Below are 21,490 nucleotides of genomic sequence, written 5' to 3' on the forward strand. Positions count from 1 at the left end.
TACCACACGGCAAGCGGTACCGGAGCACCAAGTCTAGGTCCAAGAGGCTTCTAAACAGCTTCTACCCCCAAGCCATAAGACTCCTCAACACCTAATCAAATGGCTACCCAAACTATGTGCAATTGCCCCCCCCCCCTCCTCTCCCCCTCTTTTACACCGCTGCTACTCTGTTGTTGTCATCTATGCATAGTCACTTAAATAACTGTACCTTCATGTACATATTACCTTCACTAACCGGTCCCCACACATGGACTCTGTACGGTGCCCCCCTGTATATAGTCTCTGGCAGATTTTTCTGTGTGTTCTTAAGTGCTCTCTCAGTAACGACAAACAGATTCTGCTCAGGTTATTTTCATGGCCCCCTCCTCTAGGCAATGAAATTCCAGCTGTCCCCTTCCAAACTCCCTCCTTCTCTTCTCTTTCTCTCACACCCACTCTCTCCTCCCTCCCTCTCCCTCCCTCCCCCTCCCCCCTCTCTCAGTTCATAACTTACTGTTCGCGCGCTGCTTCACTGTATTCTTCATCATGTCCTGGACTCATCTGGTCTTTCTCTCTCTGCTCGCCACCCTCCTCATCCTCACACGTAAGTACCACGATAGGGGGTTGACATGCTGGGGGGTGGGGGGGGTCAAGGAAGGGTGTGGTAGAGGAGGTGGAGGGTGACTTTAAAAAAAAGAAATTATGGCGAAGGTTTGATGTTTTCAGACCTTTTCTGAAAGGTGCATGTGCAGAATTTCTAGAAAGAGGCCTAGCTCAAGTGTAAAATTGACAAAAAACTCTCTCTGTCTTTCCCAGTCTCCACCGGGGTGCGGAGTGCATCGGTGASAGATGGAAGAGAGGGAAAAGCTGCAGAGCCCAAAGGTGAGTGTCATATGTTCCATTCCCCCTCCCCAACCTGAGTGACCCCAATGGCCCTCTTTGACCCTTACCTGCTACCCTCTGCCCCCAGGGTCAGCGCGGCGAGTCTTCATGCCCGAGGCGGATGCAGCAAACTTCTTCAAAAAGCGTAGTCGGCGCTCGGCCAAACATGAGGCGGAGGTCCTCGGTGAGGCTGTTTACCYTCACTATGGGGCGTTACRATGGAGCCAGGGCAGGGGCAGGACAGGGGGCATGCGGGTTTCTGATGGTAGTGTTTGCATGTGGTTGAAGTTGCTGGTGCCATTATGGACAGTTTGTTTTGGGAGGTTTACAGCACTCTGTAGAGACTGGTGGTGTGTGTGTGTGGGTGTGTGTACTCAAAGTCTATTAATTTTATGATCTGTGGATTAAAATGTTGGGTGGTGTGGTTTGAGGTCATGGCTGTGAACCAGACTAAAGACTCCAAATCTCCCACAGGTGAATCGCTAGCAGCTGCTCCAAAAGCTTAAAAGCTTTTGAAGCCATCTGTTTCACACACACGCAGGCAGACACGCACGCACGCACGCACGCATGCACGCACGCACGCACGCACGCACGCATGCACAAACTGGCTGGAGGCAGCAAAAGGAGTCACAGGGTAGTATGGAGCAGCCTCTCTCTCTCTCTCAAAATACTGTTTATATCGCCTGCCAGCCAGTCACCAAGGCGCTGGGTGTGCACGAGAGAGAAGGGAGAGAAGTGTGTGTGTGTGCGTGTGCATGAGGGTATGTGTGAATGTGTGTGTATGTGTGTATACGACTTTGTTGTGACCGTGTTAGTGGAGTGATGCGCAGGTAAAATGTTAGGCACTGCAGGAGCTGAGACAGGAATGTGTGGACCAATTAACCATTCTAGTGCAGAGACAGAGAGAGAGAGAACAAGAGGAAATGAGAGGGAGAAAAGAAAGAGAAGAAACCTGAGGAGGATAATGGAAAGGTCTGTTAACTTGGTCATTGGGTTACAGTAAGACACGTGAGCAGGTCTGCAGCCACGACGACAGAGAGACAGAGAGAGGGAGAGAAAGAGAGATTTGTGACCTGTTGCCACAAGGAAAGGGCAACCAGTAAATACAACCAATATTTATTTATTTTCCCTTTTGTACTTTAACTATTTTCACATCATTATAACATTGTACATAGCCACAATATGACATTTGAAATGTTTCTATCCCTTAGAAAATTGTAATGTTTATTGTTAATTTTTGATTGTTTATTTTACTTGCTTTGGCAATGTAAATATATGTTTCTCATGCCAATAAATCCCTTTGAATTGAATCAGACAGAGAGGGAGAGGGAGAGATAGCGAATCAGACAGAGAGAGAGAGGGAGAGATAGCGAATCAGACAGAGAGAGAGGGGGAGAGATAGCGAATCAGACAGAGAGGGAGAGGGAAGAGATAGCGAATCAGACAGAGAGGGAGAGGGAGAGATAGCGAATCAGACAGAGAGGGAGAGGGAGAGATAGCGAATCAGACAGCGAGAGAGAGGGAGAGATAGCGAACCCAACCAGTAAGTCTAGTACCTGAGAAAGTTTCCATTCCGCAAAGCCTCATTCCACCAGACCGTTTTGTAAGAAAACAACCTACTATTCAGTGTGTGTGTGTACTCCAAAATATTGTGATGTCACCTTAAAACTTCTGTGAGTACCCCAATGAGGGCTAGTGTCCAATGTATACAGCACCGGCCTCTGTGTGTGTGTGTGTGTGTGTGTGTGTGTGTGTGTGTGTGTGTGTATATATAAAGCAACAGGTACAGTATCTCTCCCAAAAACTGTGTGATAGAGTTGGACTGCCTGCAGTGTGGCGTGAGGAAAGTGTGAGGTGAGGACAGGTTGGAAGTTTGGCGCCAAACATCTTTGAGGTTCATTACGTAACTAAGACAACACCTCTCACTCTACCTTTGTGACCATAACACCTTCTTCCATCTCTCCCTCTCTTTTCCCCCTCCTCCCTCCCTCCGTAGCTGAGCAGAGGGTAAGGCTGTCAGCTGATGAGAGGAGGAGGGAGTACTATGACGAACAGAGGAACGAGTTTGAGAACTATGTGGAAGAGGAGCGCGATGGTAAGACCGACTAACTCTGTTCCAAAGATGAGGTTTAAAACCATAAGTGCCCATTTGGTTAAACTCAGACCCTTATACCTCTTAGTGGTAAACGCCACAGCTTGATTTATCTGCAGTAATCACAGAGTCTAATCACAGTTTTCACACAGTGTGCTGCACTGAACACTTTGACCACACGTCTGTATAGGGATGTGTTGGGTTTGTGGTAGTTCTTGTGCCTATTGTGTTACTGGGAAGTGTTTTCTCCCACATAAGTAAACCGAAGTGTTTCACATGAAGGACAGAAATACACTTTCTTAGTCCTCCGCGTTCTACACTCTGCAGGTTGGCACAAACAAAAAACCCTCAACCCTCTTTCCCTTCTTCTCCTCTCTCCATCCACAGAGCAGGATGAGAGGACACGGGAGAAGACAGAGCAGTGGCGTGAGTTCCACTATGATGGACTCTACCCCCGCTATCCCCGCGGTTGGTGAGCATGCTCGATAGGCCAAGGAGATCAGAACATAGTGCACCAGCCTGTGATTGGCAGGACCCTGTGCCACTTAAGACACCTAGCCTATCAGACGGACATAACAAGACCATGGGCGGTGGCCAAAACATCACTCACCTAGGAGTTAAAAGGTTTACGTACAAAACTATTAAACTCAATCATTTAAAATGGTAGTATTATGTAGATAAAACACAGTTTTGTAACATTTATATTAAAAACTATTAAAGACTGGCAGGTCATGTTTGATAAAGGAGGCTGTCGTGATTGGTTGTGTGTTTCTATGCATGCTTATTTCAATCTCTATGTTTGTGCATGTATCTGTGTGGTGTACTGTTTGGTGTGGTCTGTGTATCTTTCACATCTGTCTGCGTATCAAACTGTACGGCCTTTTCTGTATGGTAACCCAACTGTAATCACAATTATGAAACCTGTAACTGTAATTCAGAACCACACACCTATATATTTGGTATATATAGAGCTTCTCATTGTTACAGTAAGTGTCACTAAATCAGGGGGTGAATTCTTAAGCACCTAGATTCATAACCTGAATTAAATGTGTGTGTGAGAGAAAGAGAGTTGAAGGAGGGTAGAGAAAGAGCGAGTGAAGAGAAAGGAAGCTGAAGAAGGGATGATAAAATGAAAGTGTGCGAGTGAGTGCTGGGGAACTCATCAGACTGAGATTCATGTCGGGATTCCATGCGAGACTACCAACATTCCACAGCTGCAACTTTAGACAGCACTGGGCAGAGAGCAGAGGACAGAGGGGGAAAGAGAAGGTAGAGAAGTTTAACTATAAGGACACTGACAAACAGGTCTCTACCTCAGGAGTTGAACTAGTGCCTCCTTGTTCAGACGTACTTGATCTTCTCTTTATCCAGCTCATGTTACTATTTTGGGTGTCTCTAAAACTCCCTCAGACTGTAAGGACGCAATATAGCACAGGAGACAATTTCTTCCAGCGAGCCCAAGTCAGAAAAAGGGGGAGATGGTTGGTAAATTACTCAGCACGATTTAATCAGCACATTCCCATCAAAGCCAGCAGGAGGGATCAACAAACATCTCATTCGGAAATACAATTGAATCCATTCAAAACACAGCAATTTAAAATCCATAATCAACTTCAAATTATATCCKCAGTAAAAAAACAAACATTAAAAGGACATTTAAAAAGCACTCTACAACACGCAGATAAATATAACACAAGAAAGTCCAATAGCACCAGCAGCAGTCGCTTCATATGATGAAGACAARGARYAAGGTGATTGTAAGTGACTGAGGACTACAGRAGGCCGTTGAGGAACTTGGGCTYCTCGTCACCRCGAGGCTTCAGCAGCTCCCCAGCTATCTTAGGCCCTGACTTCTCCTGTGGACAGGAACAGGAAGTAGTAGTCAAACCCAGGACCAATCAGATGGGAGAAGGAAGTGCTTTGGGTCCATCTGAACTCCAAACCTACTAAAACGCGACACCTACCTTCAACATGTCGTCTCTTTCCCATTTCAACAGGCCACAGTTACTGCAATAGAGAACGCAYCATTATCATATCTGATGAACGCAGTAGCACGTGACCTGCATTGTGTTTGAGAGTGAGCGCCTCGACTGTAGCGTGTGTGTGTTTGTGTGGCAGGCGGTCCAGTGCGATGGCTCTCTGTCCACAGAGGCACTTGAAGAAGCGTTTGGTGGCGTCGTGCCACTGCAGCTCATGCTTGTCCTCCACACAGCGATCAGCGGGCTTGAAGTATGTGTACTTACACTGGAGACAAGACAGTTATATTGGTCTGACAGGATGATTAAATAATGTTGATAGTAGGTGAATTAGAATTCTGAGCAGTCTGCCTGATCTGCTATCATGCCATTGGGACCGTTAATCGTACCGGTCTAGATTGCTAGTTGTTCTGAGGTGCTAGGAGATGGGGCTTTCATCTGGCTTTTCATTTAAACCCCCTTTTCTCCCCAATTTCGTGGTATTCAGTTGGTAGTTACAGTCTTGTCTCGTCGCTGCAACTCCCGTACGGACTCGGGAGAGGCGAAGGTCGAGAGCTGTGCGTCCTCCGAAACACAACCCAGCCAAGCCGCACTGCTTCTTGACACAATGCCCACTTAACCCGGAAGCCAGCCGCACCAATGTCTCGGAGTAAACACCGTACACCTGGCGACCGCGTCAGCGTGCACTGCGCCCTGCCCGCCACAGTCGCGATGGGTCAAGAACATCCCTGCCGGCCAAACCCTCTACTAACCCGGACGACGCTGGGCCAATTGTGCGCCGCCGCATGGGTCTCCCGGTCGCGGCCGGCTGCGYCAGAYCCTGGACTCGAACCCAGAATCTCTAGTGGCACAGCTAGCACTGCGATGCCTTAGACCACTGCGCCACCCAGGAGGCCTTCATCTGGCTTTTCATCTGACTACCGTAAAGGAAAGCTGATGTTTRAAATCCCCGATGGAGTAGATTTTGACTCAACAGACTAAAACTGTTGGTTTGGTGGTTAACTGGTGATTTAAACTGCAGGATAGCTGATGACACTAGTGAATAAGACCTGTGATCGGACCTTTTACAGCTGACGGCTCGACACTTCTYCTCTCTGATGTTCCTCATCTTGTCCTCCATCGCCTCCTTCTTCACCAGGGGGTCAAAGTAGCACTCCTGCAGCTGGTACTCCGCCTAAAGAGAGAAAAACTATTATAACACTGAATCATTACAGTGTTACACAGAGAAGGGAGCAGTTACACTAGGCTGCTATGGTTACAGAATTGCTGACTCACCGCCTGTAGCTCGGCCCGTAGCAGGACTTGGCGTTGAGGATCTTCTTGAACTCCTGATTGGACCTAGTCCATTTGTTCCTGCCTCTTCTTCTGGGCTGGCTCCTCCTCCTCCTCGGTCCCAAGCTGTTCACCTGTACAGAGGCAGATCAGAGGATGGTTAAGAACAGGGACGCTCTCTCTGTGTGTGTACCATCGGGCGAGGACAGGTTCTTCTGCACCCTGGTGGTGACGTCAGTGCTGCTGCTCCTCTTCCTCGTCACAGCGGTGGGGTCTTCTTTTGCCAGCCCAGCCCCCTTCACTCTCAGCTTCTTCAGAGCAGCCAGCWAGAGAGAAGAGGGGCAGCTTCACCTTTAACCTCCAACCTCTCTGTGACCTTTGAACTCAAGCGTCTTAATGACATTCTACAGTCAAATCAACAGCGCAACAGTGTACACCAAGCATGAAAGCATGTGATAGGATAAGCACCACCTACCTTGGCTGCTGATAGGCTGTGTGCCGTCGGGGGAGGAGGAGGGGTGTGGTCAAAAAACAAGATATCATCTCCCTCGTTAAAACCCCTCCCCAGTGTTGGGGTGTGGGGGGCGGTGGGGTTCTGGGGACATCTGAGGCAGATTTGGGGGACAGGAGGGCCCCTCTAGATGGGGGAAGAGGCCCCGGGGACCCCCGCCCTGCCTGAGGTCTGGAGGACCCTCTGCTGGATCTCCTCTGCCCGGCGTCCTCGGGTCTCTAAGAGCTGCTTCTGCTGCTGTTTCTGCTGCTTCAGGAGGTCAGAGGGAGAGATGGACTGGACCCCTGCACCGGCCGAGCCCTTGGAACCTGGGGGAGTGAGGGAGGAAGAGAGAGAAGGTGGAAGAAGAGAGAAAGATGATATACAGTAATCCTAATGCATTGACAAGCAGGGAGAAAACACACCAAGGTAAAAAACACAGTTTTSCTTCTAAAGCTCTCCTTCTCCAGTCTCCAGATGGCCCATCTGATGTGTTCATGGGTTTGCAGTTACCTGGGGGTTTGGTGAGGTGTCTCTTCAGTTGGAGGGCTCCCGGGGTAGGCATGGYTAACAGGTCCTTGAAGTCATCTGAGCAGCAAGACACCTCGTTAGACTTCATGGCTGAAAAACAATCAAACACATAAGACTGGTGCTCTGTCTTAAACCTCTCTCGCCCCCTCTCACTCTCTCCTAGTCTTAAACCTCTCTCGCCCCCTCTCACTCCCGTCCAACCTCACCCCAGTTTAAACTCTCTCTCTCTCTACCCCCCCAGTCTTAAAACTCTCTCGCTACCTCTCACTCCTCCACCTCCCCCAGTCTTAAACCTCTCTCTCAGCTCCCCAGTCTTAAACCTCTCTCACCCCTCCACCTCCCCCAGTCTTACCCAGTCTCTCCGCCCCTCTCACTCTCTCCATCTTACCCAGTCTCTTCGCCCTCTCTCACTCCCTCACCAGTCTTAAACCTCTCTCACCCCTCTCCATCTCCCCAGTCTTACCAGTCTCTTGGCCTGGCTGGCCAGATCCCTTCACAAACAGGTTTCCTAGCATGGTCTGGGTGGGCTGCTTAGGGCCAGACGCAGACCTAGACAGGAACGGAGAGGTACATAAGTGAACACAATACAAACACACACATACTGACTCACAGCGCAGACAAACACATAGAGCAGTGTTTTCCACAACTACATCGAGTAGCCAGGCAAACAGAAAGAGTAGCCAGCCAGGAGCTCTATTTGGATGGCCTCAGTCTATACAGTGGTCACAACCTTTTCAAGTCAAGATCACTTTTGTAGTCAAAAAACAAGCTGAGATCTACTGCCTTTTACATTAACCTGACACAAACGTTTTGTAGGAATGAGGTTTGGGCAAATTGCATAACATATTATCATAGCATATAATTGGCCTGCAATATTGTTAATCAGACCATATTATATTTCAAAACCTGAGCTTTGATTTAAAAAAATAGATAAGCTGGTTTAGCATTTGTGAGGCACTGAGCATGAATTGAAATATATATTTTTTTTTTACTTTACTGGACTGATGGCCTGGCATCTGATGGTCACGAGGTCAAATCACCACGTCACTGATCTTCAGGTAGAAAGTCGGAGCTCTAGAAAGATGCCCGAGTTTCCGACTTGGAATTCAGAGTTGGATGACTGTTTAAAACTATTTTTCCCAACCGCCTCTCACGGTCCCTGCTCTCTCCTTCCTTTCCTCCGGTGAGACTGACCAGGGGGACACGTCTTCCACCTGATGGCGAAACTCGAGTCGCACTGCATCTCCCACATGCACATTCATGTTGTTCCTGTGACAAGAGAAAGTGAAATATTCCTCGATATTAAAATCGACACGACGAGCTGCTAAATAATAAAACGCAGGGCTATCGATACTTGGCTATCATGCATTGCAGCTGCAGCCCGAGCGGAAGTACGGAGAAGCACGTTTTGTAATAGTGATGAATTAAAAAGTGACAGTGCTCACTCATAAAAACAGCAGCTCTTTGTTGTATTCGTTGACATTCTCTCTGTGGTCATGGTTTTAAAAGTGATTAAATCTGACGTAGGCTACTAGCCTTTAAACTTGGCTGTGGCCAGGGTCATGGAAGCTCTGGAGCCACGGTGATTTGAGCTAACTGATTGGGCAGCAAAGTAGATGCACTCGATTTAGTCACAGATTTGCCGGTGTTGTGCCGAAAATCCCCCACCCCTTTAATCTCCTTAATTTTGTGGCTAGAGTCAAATACTTTCTGTGATACACATCAGAGTCAAATACTTTCTATAGAACAAACTTCACATCAGGATAGGCAACCGAAATGAATAATTAATGTATGTTAATGTATTATTATCCTTACACTTTCAGACATGACGAATTTTGGCTAGAATATTTATTTATAGGCTAAAACAAAATCAGTAGCGGATTTGGGTACGGGCGACATGGGCAGCCGCCCAGGGAGGTACGGGGCGCCATACAAGCGAGAACCGCCACGTACACTTAAAACAAATAACCAAACAGGAAACTACTAAGATCAGTGAAATGTAGGCTGAACTGACAACGGAGTGAAAAGCATAAATCTCAACTGCAAGCAAGTCGCAGAAATGAAGAACGCGAAGAGGGGGATTCAGGCAGGGGGGAGATTTTCGGCACAACACCGGTCCGCCAAAGTTTGTCTCACGGGAAGATTTACCCAGTGCGCAGGACTTTTGAATCAAGTGCACCTACCGGCAACAGCTCAAACAATTTAAAAAAGGAGCGCAAGCCTTTGTCGTTCGTTGGCTTTTTCTACAGAAATATTTGGTGATCGACCTATGGTCTAACACCTTGATTCTATCTGAAATACACAGCGAAATTATTGAACAAATTATCGAGTTTACCTCCCAGAGTAGATAAATGTGTTGTGGTATTGCATCTGTTCATGTATATGATAATCTTGGGCAAATGAATACATATTCAATACATTTAGTTAATTCCCTACTAAGGTCAATAATGATTGAATATTGTTGAATTGTTTTAAATGCCTGGATTCCGTGAGGGGGCCCTAATTATCATATTTGGACCAGAATGCTTCTCTCCACACCTAACGTCCCTGCAGTGATGGTTCACCATCTTCATCAAATGTTTTCACACTTTACCTGTAGATCATCTCTCCAAAAAGACTCGGCCTACAGTAGTGTTGATAAACGTTTACTGGAGACAGGAGACCAAGTGGAGACATAGGACGAGGTGGATAATTTTATATAAGGCCGTTTTATTCAAGTGTAAAGATATCAGGCAAAAACGTGCACGGCCCTTTCTGTCAGATTCTTATGAAATCGTCGGAGAAGAGGCCGCTCCACAAGTACATACAGATTATTAGACAACTAGCAAAGTAGGTTGATCTTGAAGTCTGGCTTCCGATTGGTCGATCTGGGTCGTGGGTAGTCCTGTTCGGCCTGATGTCGACATTCCATTGGCTTTTCACACAGTTCTTTGTACTAGTCACATCCAAAGGCATCCTGCATGTGCGTTTGTTTTCACAGGCCCTATTCATGGGGAGAGGGGATGTGTGTGTGGGTCTGACAAAGTAGTGGGAATGGGTGCATGTTGTGCCAAGAATAGCTTATGTTGAGAAGTGGTTAAAACAAGTTACCAGTATCTATACAATTTCTTACAGTAGCCTATGCAAATAAGGGAGTCAGAATGACAGACTCTCTCAACGATGCCATTGGGTAGGCTACACTGACCGACGACACCGGTCACTCACTTTAGAATCACCGTCTGGCAAATGCCGACATCCTAGCAAAGGAAACCTAGGAAAGTCTTTCGGTTTACTTGTCTGATGCGACACCACGGACATATAATCACGTTGCAGGATTAATGAATGGCAAGGATACAGGAGACTTTATTCAAGACAGTTCGACACCTTTAATAAACGAGTCAACACTGCTGGTCAGGTGTTAATACGCACATTTAATAGCCAATGCGCCACGACTCCGCGTGACTGGCTATGTGAAACACGCAAAATAAAATAAATAAATGAATCTGCCAGAAAACAATAATTTGGCTAAGTGGGTTTCGACTCATCATTACCACTTACATTACGTGGGACGTGCAAATTCACGACCACCATGCTCTCTCCCTCTGTGTAAAGAAATCTGACTGCAACCAACCACAGTGAGCACAAATTGTACCGGGAGGCGGGACAGACAGAGACTGCATTTCCCTGTCATTGCTCGCTTTGTGACTGACAGGCCCTATCCTATCAATAGATCACTAGAAATGCATATCTTTCATTCTAGTGGGAGATGCTTGACGGACTAGCAATTGAAACTCAAATGAAAAGTTGCCTACTTAATATGAAGTGGAAAAAAGTAGCCGATTGAAAATGAGTCTGTAATGGCTGATTACTGGCACTAATGGAAGAACTGCTTAGAGATGACTGACGCTTACATAGGTAAACACACTGAACAACCAACAACACAAATGCACACAATATTCACTGTGACACAAACACAGTGCGGCAGCGCAGGCTGGTGAGATCAAGCCGCCGTAGTGGAAGCCGGTCTGACACAGTCGTTCCTTCAGGTGTTGACCTCTCCTTGACCTTCCGTGATCCCTGAGAAAGACGACTGCAGCTGCGGCCGCTGGGTCATCTTCTTATACATGGGCCTTGACGTGGTACTGGCACTCATCATACTGCAGAGAGAGATAGCACATGAAACAGTCCTACACCTCCTACTGCAGAGAGAGAGAGATAGCACATGACAACAGTCCTACACTCTCCTACTGCAGAGAGAGAGATAGCACATGACAACAGTCCTACACCCTCCTACTGCAGAGAGAGAGATAGCACATGACAACAGTCCTACACTCTCCTACTGCAGAGAGAGAGAGATAGCACATGACAAACAGTCCACCACTCTCCTACTGCAGAGAGAGAGATGGCAACATGACAACAGTCCTACACCCTCCTACTGCAGGAGAGAGAGATAGCACAGGACAACAGTTCTACACCCTCCTACTGCAGAGAAACGCTTTAACGATGTCACTTACAAGTTCTCAAATGTCCTCTCTATTTGGCGGTGGTATATGACTGACACAGTAAATATGAATGACACCGATAGCCTTTAGGTCGGTTTCTGAGGGTCAGTGTGGTCAGAGAGTGGAGGAGGAGCTGTTGAGCGTTCAGGTTGCGTGTGTTTCTGGATGCAAAGGCAAACCCACCAGGTTGACAATCTGAGAGCAGGGTCTCCGTTTTCTTGGCTGCCTTACAGGTGCCATAGTCCTGAGCTCCCCCATCAACAACCCTTCTGATGGTGGTCCACCGACAGAGACACCTGGGGGAGAAGATAGAGTGATGGTGAGAACACAACACATACACACACTACAGAGAAAGTAAACAGACACACACACACTACTACAGAGAAAGTAAACACAGACACACACACACACACAGAGAAGTAAAACACAGACACACACACACACACTACAGAGAAAGTAACCAGACACACACACACATACTAGAGAAGTAAACACAGACACACACACAACACACACTAAGAGAAGTTAACACAGACACACACACTCACCCCGTCATATCGTCTTTGGCCTTCATGGGGTTGGGGTTGAGGATGCCCATGGTGCCTGGCTCAGTCTTCCAGTGCTCTTATGCACTCCCCAAACAGGAAGAGAGACAACGTACACTTCCAGGTCATGGAGGTCAGACAGCTTCCAGATGCTGACGTCTTAAACCTGTGAGCGGAGGGAGGGAGACAAGTCTTTGCGCTGCCATCTCTGACCCATCTGAATGAATAGGTTGACCCACGTCTTATCAAGTCAATGACTTATTTTATTGAACATTGGTCAACCTTACATACTTCTGGAGTCCTGAGTGTCCATGTCAATAAAACCACATGATCAGTGACCTACTGTAGATGTTGAGTTGCATGTTGGTATACAGTATAGAGAGTGGAGGCTGCTGAGGCTCATAATAATGGCCGGAATGGAGCAAATGGAATGGTATCAAACACATGGAATCTATATGTTTGATGTATTTGATACCATTCCACTACTCCGCTCCATCCATTACCACGAGCCGTCCTCCCCAATTAAGTGCCACCAACCTCCTGTGATATAGAGGGTAATTCTGGTATTACACTGCTGTTGCTCTGTGGTGTGGCTTTGTTGACAGCACAGCGAAGGTGACCTCAGCCGCAGTCCAGTTTCTTCTCCCGGGCCAGGCGCTCAGGCAACTGGGAGAGCCGGATCAGTTTGCGGTCGGCATCTTATACGATCCATCTCTGTGGAGGACACGCGTGGTCGCCTGAAACCAACGAAACCAATCAGAATCCAGATCGAGCTTGGATAAGAAACCTTGGAGTGTTTGTGTGTGTTATAGGTAGATGAGTGCGTGTGCGAGAGAGGTGTGTGTGTGTGTGCTCTGACCTCAGTCCAGAGTACTTCTCGATGGGTCGTCTTTAGGGAGAGATGGAAGGGGTTGGCTGCTGTCGTACGGCAGGACAGGGCTGCGCAGCGTTGGACTGGGAAGGTAGTGATGAACGTACAGTATTGTTGGTCTACTACTGCTTGCTATTGGTGGAAGGAGCTGTGAGTCTTAATCTCCACCAGTGGACCTCTGGTGTCTGTAGCGGCTGCTGTAGCGCTGGGCTGGACCTGGTGAGAGTGTCCTTTGACCTTTGCGTTTAACAGGTCAGCGTTTTTGAGCTGAGCGGTGAAGTCGGAGGACTCCTGTAGCTTGGTGCCGGCTCTCGGTCTGGGGCAGACGAGGCTTTCCTACTGTCAAAAACAACAGATGAAGAGATTCTTTAAAACACACATCCACCACCTCACCCATTTCACTTGACACAGATGCTTCTTATATGACATGGTGTCACCACTGTGTTCCTGTATGGTCAGCCTAGACTTTGATGAGAATACAACTCTGAAACTCAAATGGAACTACTGGGCTAAAAAAACGTCTGAAAGTAATACGGGCTTGGGTGTTGGTCTTCTGTGTGGGACGAACTGGCTTGGAGGAGCCTGTTTGGGGGGACTCTGTGAGGGAGTTTCGTTTAGAAGGTGCCTTTGTTCCTGGGATGCTGTTTGTGGTAAAGGTGGCTGTAGAGCTCTTCTGGGAGGCCTCTAGCTGCTGCCTCTGCATTTGCTCCTGAATACGCCCCAGCTCTCTGGAACCACAGAACACAACAGATATGATTAAACCAGAAAGTTGCCATGAATTAAAAAGAAAAGGAGACAGCGGTGGAGCTGACATACTTTAAGAGAAGGTATCTGCATTTTAGAAACATTTACTCTATACATACTATAGGCGTTAATGCTATGCTATAGCGCTATCATAATCATTTTTGAAGTACTGAACTCCTTGTGGACAAACCTTGTAAACCTTCTTGGGATTTATTGAGGTTGTCCGGAGCCTTCCCTACATGACGGTGTGGGTTTACTTCTTCTCTCTTCAATGCCTCCACATCTCCAGAGGGCACACCCAGCTTCTCCATCCTTCAATCCCTCTCGCAGCCTCCCTGTATCTTCATCATGTTGTCAACAGATCATGCTAGGTTGTCCGTCTGCTTCCTGCTAGCCCTGCTGCTCCTCTCCAGCCTCGTTCTCAGCCAGCATCTGTTAGAAGGTCCAGGTCATCATCACCTGACACACACACACTGTTATAGTTTTGTTCAAAGCCATATATTTCCCACACTGCTTATACTCGCAACAAAGCGTACAGCAAGCTAGAAAACAAATGATGAATATGATCTCCACTCCCGGCAGTGCGAAATCCGGGGTAGCAACGTCAACGTAGCAAGCAGTGACAGTGTGTATCACACGGCAAGCAACAATGCCACTTTGAGGWAATGAAGGTCACTTCGGGTCAAATTACGTTGTCGATTGTATACTTTTTGTGTAGTAACCAAGAAAACGACATTTTCTTGCAAATAATTATATTGTTCACCTTATTTGATGGTTTCAGTCACTTCTCTAGCTAGCTATCTTCGTTTCTTCAAATTACTACTGAGAAAGAACTGAAATCTGGCACCAAAAGAAGGACCCCGATCAAATAGAATATTGAATGTTATTTTGCCTGTCCAAAGAATTTGTGGTAGACGTTTCCACTCACAGATCACCAGGGGTGGAAAAACTACCCAATTGTCATACTTTAGTAAAAGTAAAGATACCTTAAGTATCGAAATCATTTCAAATTTCTTATATTAAGCACACCTGACGGCACGGGTTTCTTGTTTAAAAAAAAATGTTATACATATAGTCACACTCCAACCCCCAGACATGATTTACAAACAAAGCATTTGTGTCAGTTCAACAGATCAGAGGCAGTAAGGTTGACTGGGGATTTTCTCTTTAAGTGCGTGAATTAGACTATTTTCCTGTCCTAAACATTCCAAATGTAACGATTACTTTTGGATGTCAGGGAAAATGTATGGAGTAGAAAGTACATTATTTTCTTTAGTAATGTAGAGGAGTAAAAGTTGTCTAAAATACAAATAGTAAAGTAAAATACAGATACCCCAAAAAACGACTTTACACCGCTGCAAATTACTCGCATATCGCCAATAAAATCCTAGAAAAATGTATACTTAGTTGACATGAAATTAGAAATTATACACATTATTTGATACGTTTATTTCATTTTATTGACTGGTGTCTCTAAAGTAGGCATGGCTCATTTAAATATAGGCAACAGCCGCTGTGCTAATATATACACAAAGTTGGTGAATGTCAACAAACATGGTTTGTGCTATCCGGGATCCGGGATCAAGACAATATTGAATTTGAATGGTTAAGATAAGAGTTAGATGTTAGATTACTGTCCCAAAGAACCCGGATTGCACTGACGGAACAAACATCTGAAGATATTTAACTAGTCAAATCAGTTAAAAGAACAAATTCTTATTTACAATGACGGCATTATATATTTTTTTAAATGACAAAACACACATCACGACAAGAGACAACACAACATGAAGAGAGACTTAAGACATCGCATGGCAACAACACAACATGGTAGCAACACAACATGGTAGAAACATTATTGGACACCGACAACAGCACAAAGGGTAAGAAGGTAGAGACAATACATCACGCAAAGCAGACACAACTGTCAGTAAGTGTCCATGATTGAGTCTTTGAATTAAGAGATAAAACTGTCCAGTTTGTTGCAACTCGAGCTGCTTTATACCATAGATATAAAGCAGATTCTGTTCTATATCCATGGTGGGTACTCTCATGTTGCATTTTTTCAGGTGCAATCCGAGTTTTATATTCTAGATGTGTGTGCAACAAAGACAGACAGACACAGCCTACTGTACCAATAACACCTTTATTACATATTTTCATTATTTTACAGAATCACAGGATTTGTAAATACATCTGGATACTGTGAGGTCTGAGTTTTATTGATTGTATGTGGGGGAGTGATAAGTACATTGAACATGTGTGTGTGTTATAATTGTGCAACAAAGTGTGGCTAAACATATAGCATGACTTGACTAATCTTGGGAGGGGAGGGGTGCATTTCACGAGGGGTAGCAAGGATGGAAAATTGCTGAAAAGACAAGAAAACAGGAACTGTGAATGCAACAGGGGTGTGGGGCAAGACAGCAACACTCTATCAAGATAACAGCGGACCCTCCGGAGCGCTAAGGGACTGGACTAGCTTAAGCGCCAACACCAGCGATAGGCCAGTAAGTCTAAACCACACTGGACCTCTACTCTAACAGGCTTGCTCTGAAGCAAGAACTAACTCTGTTAAAGTATATAGGGGAGGGGTTTTGGGGTGTTGNTGTGTGTGTGTTATAATTGTGCAACAAAGTGTGGCTAAACATATAGCATGACTTGACTAATCTTGGGAGGGGAGGGGTGCATTTCACGAGGGGTAGCAAGGATGGAAAAGTACCGAAAAGACAAGAAAACAGGAACTGTGAATGCAACAACAGGGGTGTGGGGCAAGACAGCAACACTCTATCAAGATAACAGCGAACCCTCCGGAGCGCTAAGGGGCTGGACTAGCTTAAGCGCCAACACCAGCGATAGGCCAGTAAGTCTAAACCACACTGGACCTCTACTCTAACAGGCTTGCTCTGAAGCAAGAACTAACTCTGTTAAAGTATATAGGGGAGGGGTTTTGGGGTGTTGCCCAGTTCCCTGTTTTATCCTGCGTGATGATACATTGAACCCGTATATACGAAAATTGCATTTGCCATTTATTGCTTAGTTAATAAATAATACATAGCATACAATTGGGGACTCATTGTCATACTTATCCTTATACCAGATTGAATTGACGCAATCCTAACAATACAGAAGTTAGTTAGTTAATACAGTACACACTCCCTTGCATAGTCATACTTCCTGCAGGCTACATAGGTTTAATTATACATGTACAAACCATGACGACGATGGATAAAATGTATGTGCAATATACATTTACAAAAAACAAACRGTCTTGGGCATCCTTCCCTCTGTTGAATTATTCAAAAGGAAATGTCTATGCTGTAATCATAATCTATTCATAACCTTCATCGAAACAGAATTACAGCTTGATTAAATTGAACCACCCGAAAATCCATAATAAGCATTTAATAAACCAAATTGTTTCTTGCTAAAGAGTTAATTCTAAACTGTGACAGACAGCTGTCATGAGAAAATAAACAAGTTACCAAACTTGAAATACAAATTCCAGTTCTCCATTTATCACCTAACAGTATATTAAACGTGATACATTTTACAGGATGTTTTTTGCCCCTCTAACAAAAAAAATAATGTGTCCAGTTGTGCACTATAAGAATACATTTTATATTATAGTTCTATGTTCTAAAACATAGACCAGAGCAACAAAGCCGTGAACTGCAAAATAAATGCACTTTTTAGAGCATAAAGGCTGCATTTTACTCTGCCATAAATGGGATGATGACGATGATGAAGACTCAGATGATGCAGTCCATGATGTGAATCTGCAGGCTGTCCAGGTCTGGTAGGATCTCGTTACACTTGGGGCAGACGTGCTCCGGTATATTCCCCTGCTGCTGCCAGTCCCTGGCATCACCACCTATCAGACACACAGTGGTATGGTAACGATATTACCCTTATATACAGTCGTGGCCAAAAGTTTTGAGAATGAAAATTAATATTTGTCAAAGTCTGTTGCCTCAGTTTGTATGATGGCAATTTGCATATACTTCAGAATGTTATGAAGAGTGATCAGAAGAATTGCAATTAATTGCAAAGTCCCTCTTTGCCATGCAAATGAACTGAATCCCCCCAAAACATTTCCACTGCATTTCAGCCCTGCCACAAAAGGACCAGCTGACATGTCAGTGATTCTCTCGTTAACACAGGTGTGAGTGTTGACGAGGACAAGGCTGGAGATCATTCTGTCATGCAGATTGAGTTCGAATAACAGACTGGAAGCTTCAAAAGGAGGGTGGTGCTTGGAATCATTGTTCTTCCTCTGTCAACCATTGATACCTGCAAGGAAACACGTGCCGTCATCATTGCTTTACACAAAAAGGGCTTCAGAGGTAAGGATATTGCTGCCAGTAAGATTGCACCTAAATAAACCATTTATCAGATCATCAAGAACTTCAAGGAGAGCGGTTCAATTGTTGTGAAGAAGGCTTCAGGGCGCCCAAGAAAGTCCAGCAAGAGCCAGGACCGTCTCCTAAAGTTGATTCAGCTGCGGGTTTGCAGCACCACCAGTACAGAGCTTGCTCAGGAATGGCAGCAGGCAGGTGTGAGGCGAAGACTTTTGGAGGAAGGCCTGGTGTCAAGAAGGGCAGCAAAGAAGACACTTCTCTCCAGGAAAAACATCAGGGACAGACTGATATTCTGCAAAAGGTACAGGAATTGGACTGCTGAGGACTGGGGTAATCCCTTTTCCGATTGTTTAGTGCATCTGGAAAAAAGCTTGTCCGGAGAAGACAAGGTGAGCGCTACCATCAGTCCTGTGTCATGCCAACAGTAAAGCAGCATGATGGAGCACCTTGCCATAAGGCAAAAGTGATAACTAAGTGGCTTGGGGAACAAAACATCGATATTTTGGGTCCATGGCCAGGAAACTCCCCAGACTTTAATCCCATTGAGAACTTGTGGTCAATCCTCAAGAGGCGGGTGGACAAACAAAAACCCACAAATTCTGACAAACTCCAAGCATTGATTATGCAAGAATGGGCTGCCATCAGTCAGGATGTGGCCCAGAAGTTAATTGACAGCATGCCAGGTGGATGCAGAGGTCTTGAAAAAGAAGGGTCAACACTGCAAATATTGACTCTTTGCATCAACTTCATGTAATGTCAATAAAAGCCTTTGACACTTATGAAATGCTTGTAATTATACTTCAGTATTCCAAAGTAACAATCTGACAAAAATATCTAAAGACACTGAAGCAGCAAACTTGTGGAAATTAATATTGTGTCATTCTCAACTGTACACACACACACACACAGCATAAATTATGTAATTATCATTGTTGTAAATAATTGAGATGGATGAGGAGGAGCAGAGTGTTTGTGATCGAATAATACGAGATAACATTTAATTGGCAGAAAACAATATGATGTGCCCTGGCTTGAGCCCTGCTGTCTCAGCAAGGTGAATGACTTAAAGCATGTACTGTCCTGTACCTCTGCTCCCTGCATGTTGCCTCCACGTGGCATGTGTCTTCTCTGCATATCGCTCAGATATTGCCTACAGAAACCAGTTGTAGTCAGGCGGTGGATCCAAAATGGCAGAACGAACCTAATATGACCAGTCTGTGATCATATTATCAATATGTAATCTGATGCGCACCTGCCCAGTGAGTCCACCTCGTCCTGTAACTGAGTGTTCTGTTCTTGACAAACTCCAGCTGAGCAAACAGACGTTCCTTCTCCTCGTGAATCTTCTCCCGAGCTGCTCGCTCTGCGTAGAAGTCAAGAGAGTACACCTCCGCCTGGACAAAAAAAAAAGCACACACACACACATTATTTAAAATGACACATATATTCACAGATGGGGACACACAAAACATTTGTCTATACGTGTCAATGATTACAAGGCGTGGTTGTATTGTTGTACAGATTAATGTGAATGCCATCAACAGAATGTAGTGTATTGGTTAAAAATGTTCATATTCAATGTTCTTTAAAATGTATGAGAAGGGGATCACCGTGACCCCTGAACGAGATGGCCGTATGAACTAAGAGCTCCGCACAATAGTTTCCAATTCCTAATCTACCTCCACTTTACGTTTAAACTCCTTTAGCTTCAGTCAAAAGGTCATGGCGGTGACATTACAGGTGACATTTTTACCTGGACTCGAGCATTAGCGGCGGAAAAAGCTAGCACCATTAGCCAGGAGCAAGAGGACATCGCGCTATTACAAGAGACACACCTCTGATGCCGAACATGCCAAACTCCGCAGAGCTTGGGTGGGACAGGTGTATTTCTCATCTTTCAAATCCAACAGTAGAGGTACAGCCATACTTATCCATAAGAATGTTCCAGTCATAATTGACAAAAACATATCTGATCCGGAGGGGAGATTTATTTTCATAACTGGATCACTGTATGTACAACCAATTACTATCTTAAACATATACGCCCCTAACACAGATAGTCCTGCTTTCATGTCGAAAATGATAACCCTGTTCAATGAGCATTGTGTTTCCTTTGGCGTGATGGCCGGACATTTTAATTGTACCCTCAACCCAACCCTAGACAAATCATCTCAAGTCCCCACCACAAATCCCAGATCTGCAAAGATGTTGAACTCTTACTAAAGAGATGGGACTGATAGATATCTGGAGAGAGACTAATAGCTCATCTATGGACTATACATACTACTCTAATGTCCATAACACCTACTCCCGTATAGATTACATTTTTATTCCAYAGAGTTTCATAAATTCAGCCTCGTGTACAATCGGACCCATAGCACTTTCAGATCACGCCTTTGTCCACCTCCCCTTTGACCTCTGCAAAAACAGGTCAAAGAGCTGGAAATTCAACACCTCCATGTTATCAAACAAAGCTTTCCATACATTGGTAACTACATGGATAGACAACTACACACAAGACAACAAAGATTCTCCTGTTTCTCCGGCCACAATGTGGGACGCTGCTAAAGCCACACTAAGAGGTCATCTAATTGCATATGCTTCCTCTAAGAAAAAAGCAATGGAAGCACACAGGCTAGATCTTGAGAGGGAGCTGGAACGCTGTGAAAAAGTACATAAACAATCCCCAGACAGCATCTCCTGGAGTCAACTTAAAGCAGCCAAAGCCAAACTGAGGGACTCTGTAGTGCCTGACCAGCAGRCAGTTGTGAATGTCGTGTGTGGAGCGTTGACTGGTGCCACCAGATTCTTCACAACTCTTTCATGGGTTTTATCTAGCATTTCTGTGCGAAATAATTTCTCATCTTTGATCCTGTCCCGGGGTTCAGCAAGAGTAATCAACCGCTGAAAACCAACGTCAGACACCACTGTGAATCTCCAAACTGAACTTGAACTATACTCGGGAGATAAAAAAGAAAAGTTCTCTTTACTAAACCGAAATACAATGAGTAAAGCAATAGGCCTAGTAGATTGCTCTTCTTTTAATTGGTAAGCAAACAGTCAGCCATGATTGAACGCTCTGCTCTATCTGAACAGCAGAGGACGAGGTCACATATGACCCAAAATATATAAATTTAACTTTTCATAATTTTTACTGCAAACTATATACTTCTGAGAGAGAACATACGAAGGCAGAACTCCATTCCTTCCTAGAGGGAATCTCACTACCTAAACTATCAGAGACCGACCAAGATGATCTCAACTCC

General features: G+C 45.3%; 1 protein-coding gene and 2 pseudogenes across 1 annotated transcript; 1 reads left to right on the forward strand and 2 right to left on the reverse strand.

The window, feature by feature from the left end:
• Positions 1 to 501: 501 nt before the first annotated feature.
• ucmaa (upper zone of growth plate and cartilage matrix associated a) lies at positions 502 to 3,900 on the forward strand. Its single transcript, XM_024140114.2, has 5 exons — positions 502 to 583; positions 796 to 861; positions 950 to 1,045; positions 2,858 to 2,956; positions 3,341 to 3,900. The coding sequence occupies exons 1-5, from the start codon at positions 526 to 528 to the stop codon at positions 3,427 to 3,429; spliced, it is 408 nt and encodes a 135-aa protein (XP_023995882.1). The 5' UTR covers positions 502 to 525; the 3' UTR covers positions 3,430 to 3,900.
• Positions 3,901 to 4,439: 539 nt separating this feature from the next.
• Positions 4,440 to 11,280, reverse strand: LOC112072728 (protein MCM10 homolog; annotated as a pseudogene).
• A 5,200-nt stretch (positions 11,281 to 16,480) lies between these two features.
• The window catches only part of LOC112072729 (optineurin-like), an 18,449-nt pseudogene continuing 13,439 nt past the window's right edge, over positions 16,481 to 21,490 (reverse strand).

This window comes from Salvelinus sp. IW2-2015, unplaced genomic scaffold, assembly GCF_002910315.2.
Source record: "Salvelinus sp. IW2-2015 unplaced genomic scaffold, ASM291031v2 Un_scaffold2013, whole genome shotgun sequence".
NCBI lineage: Eukaryota > Metazoa > Chordata > Actinopteri > Salmoniformes > Salmonidae > Salvelinus > Salvelinus sp. IW2-2015.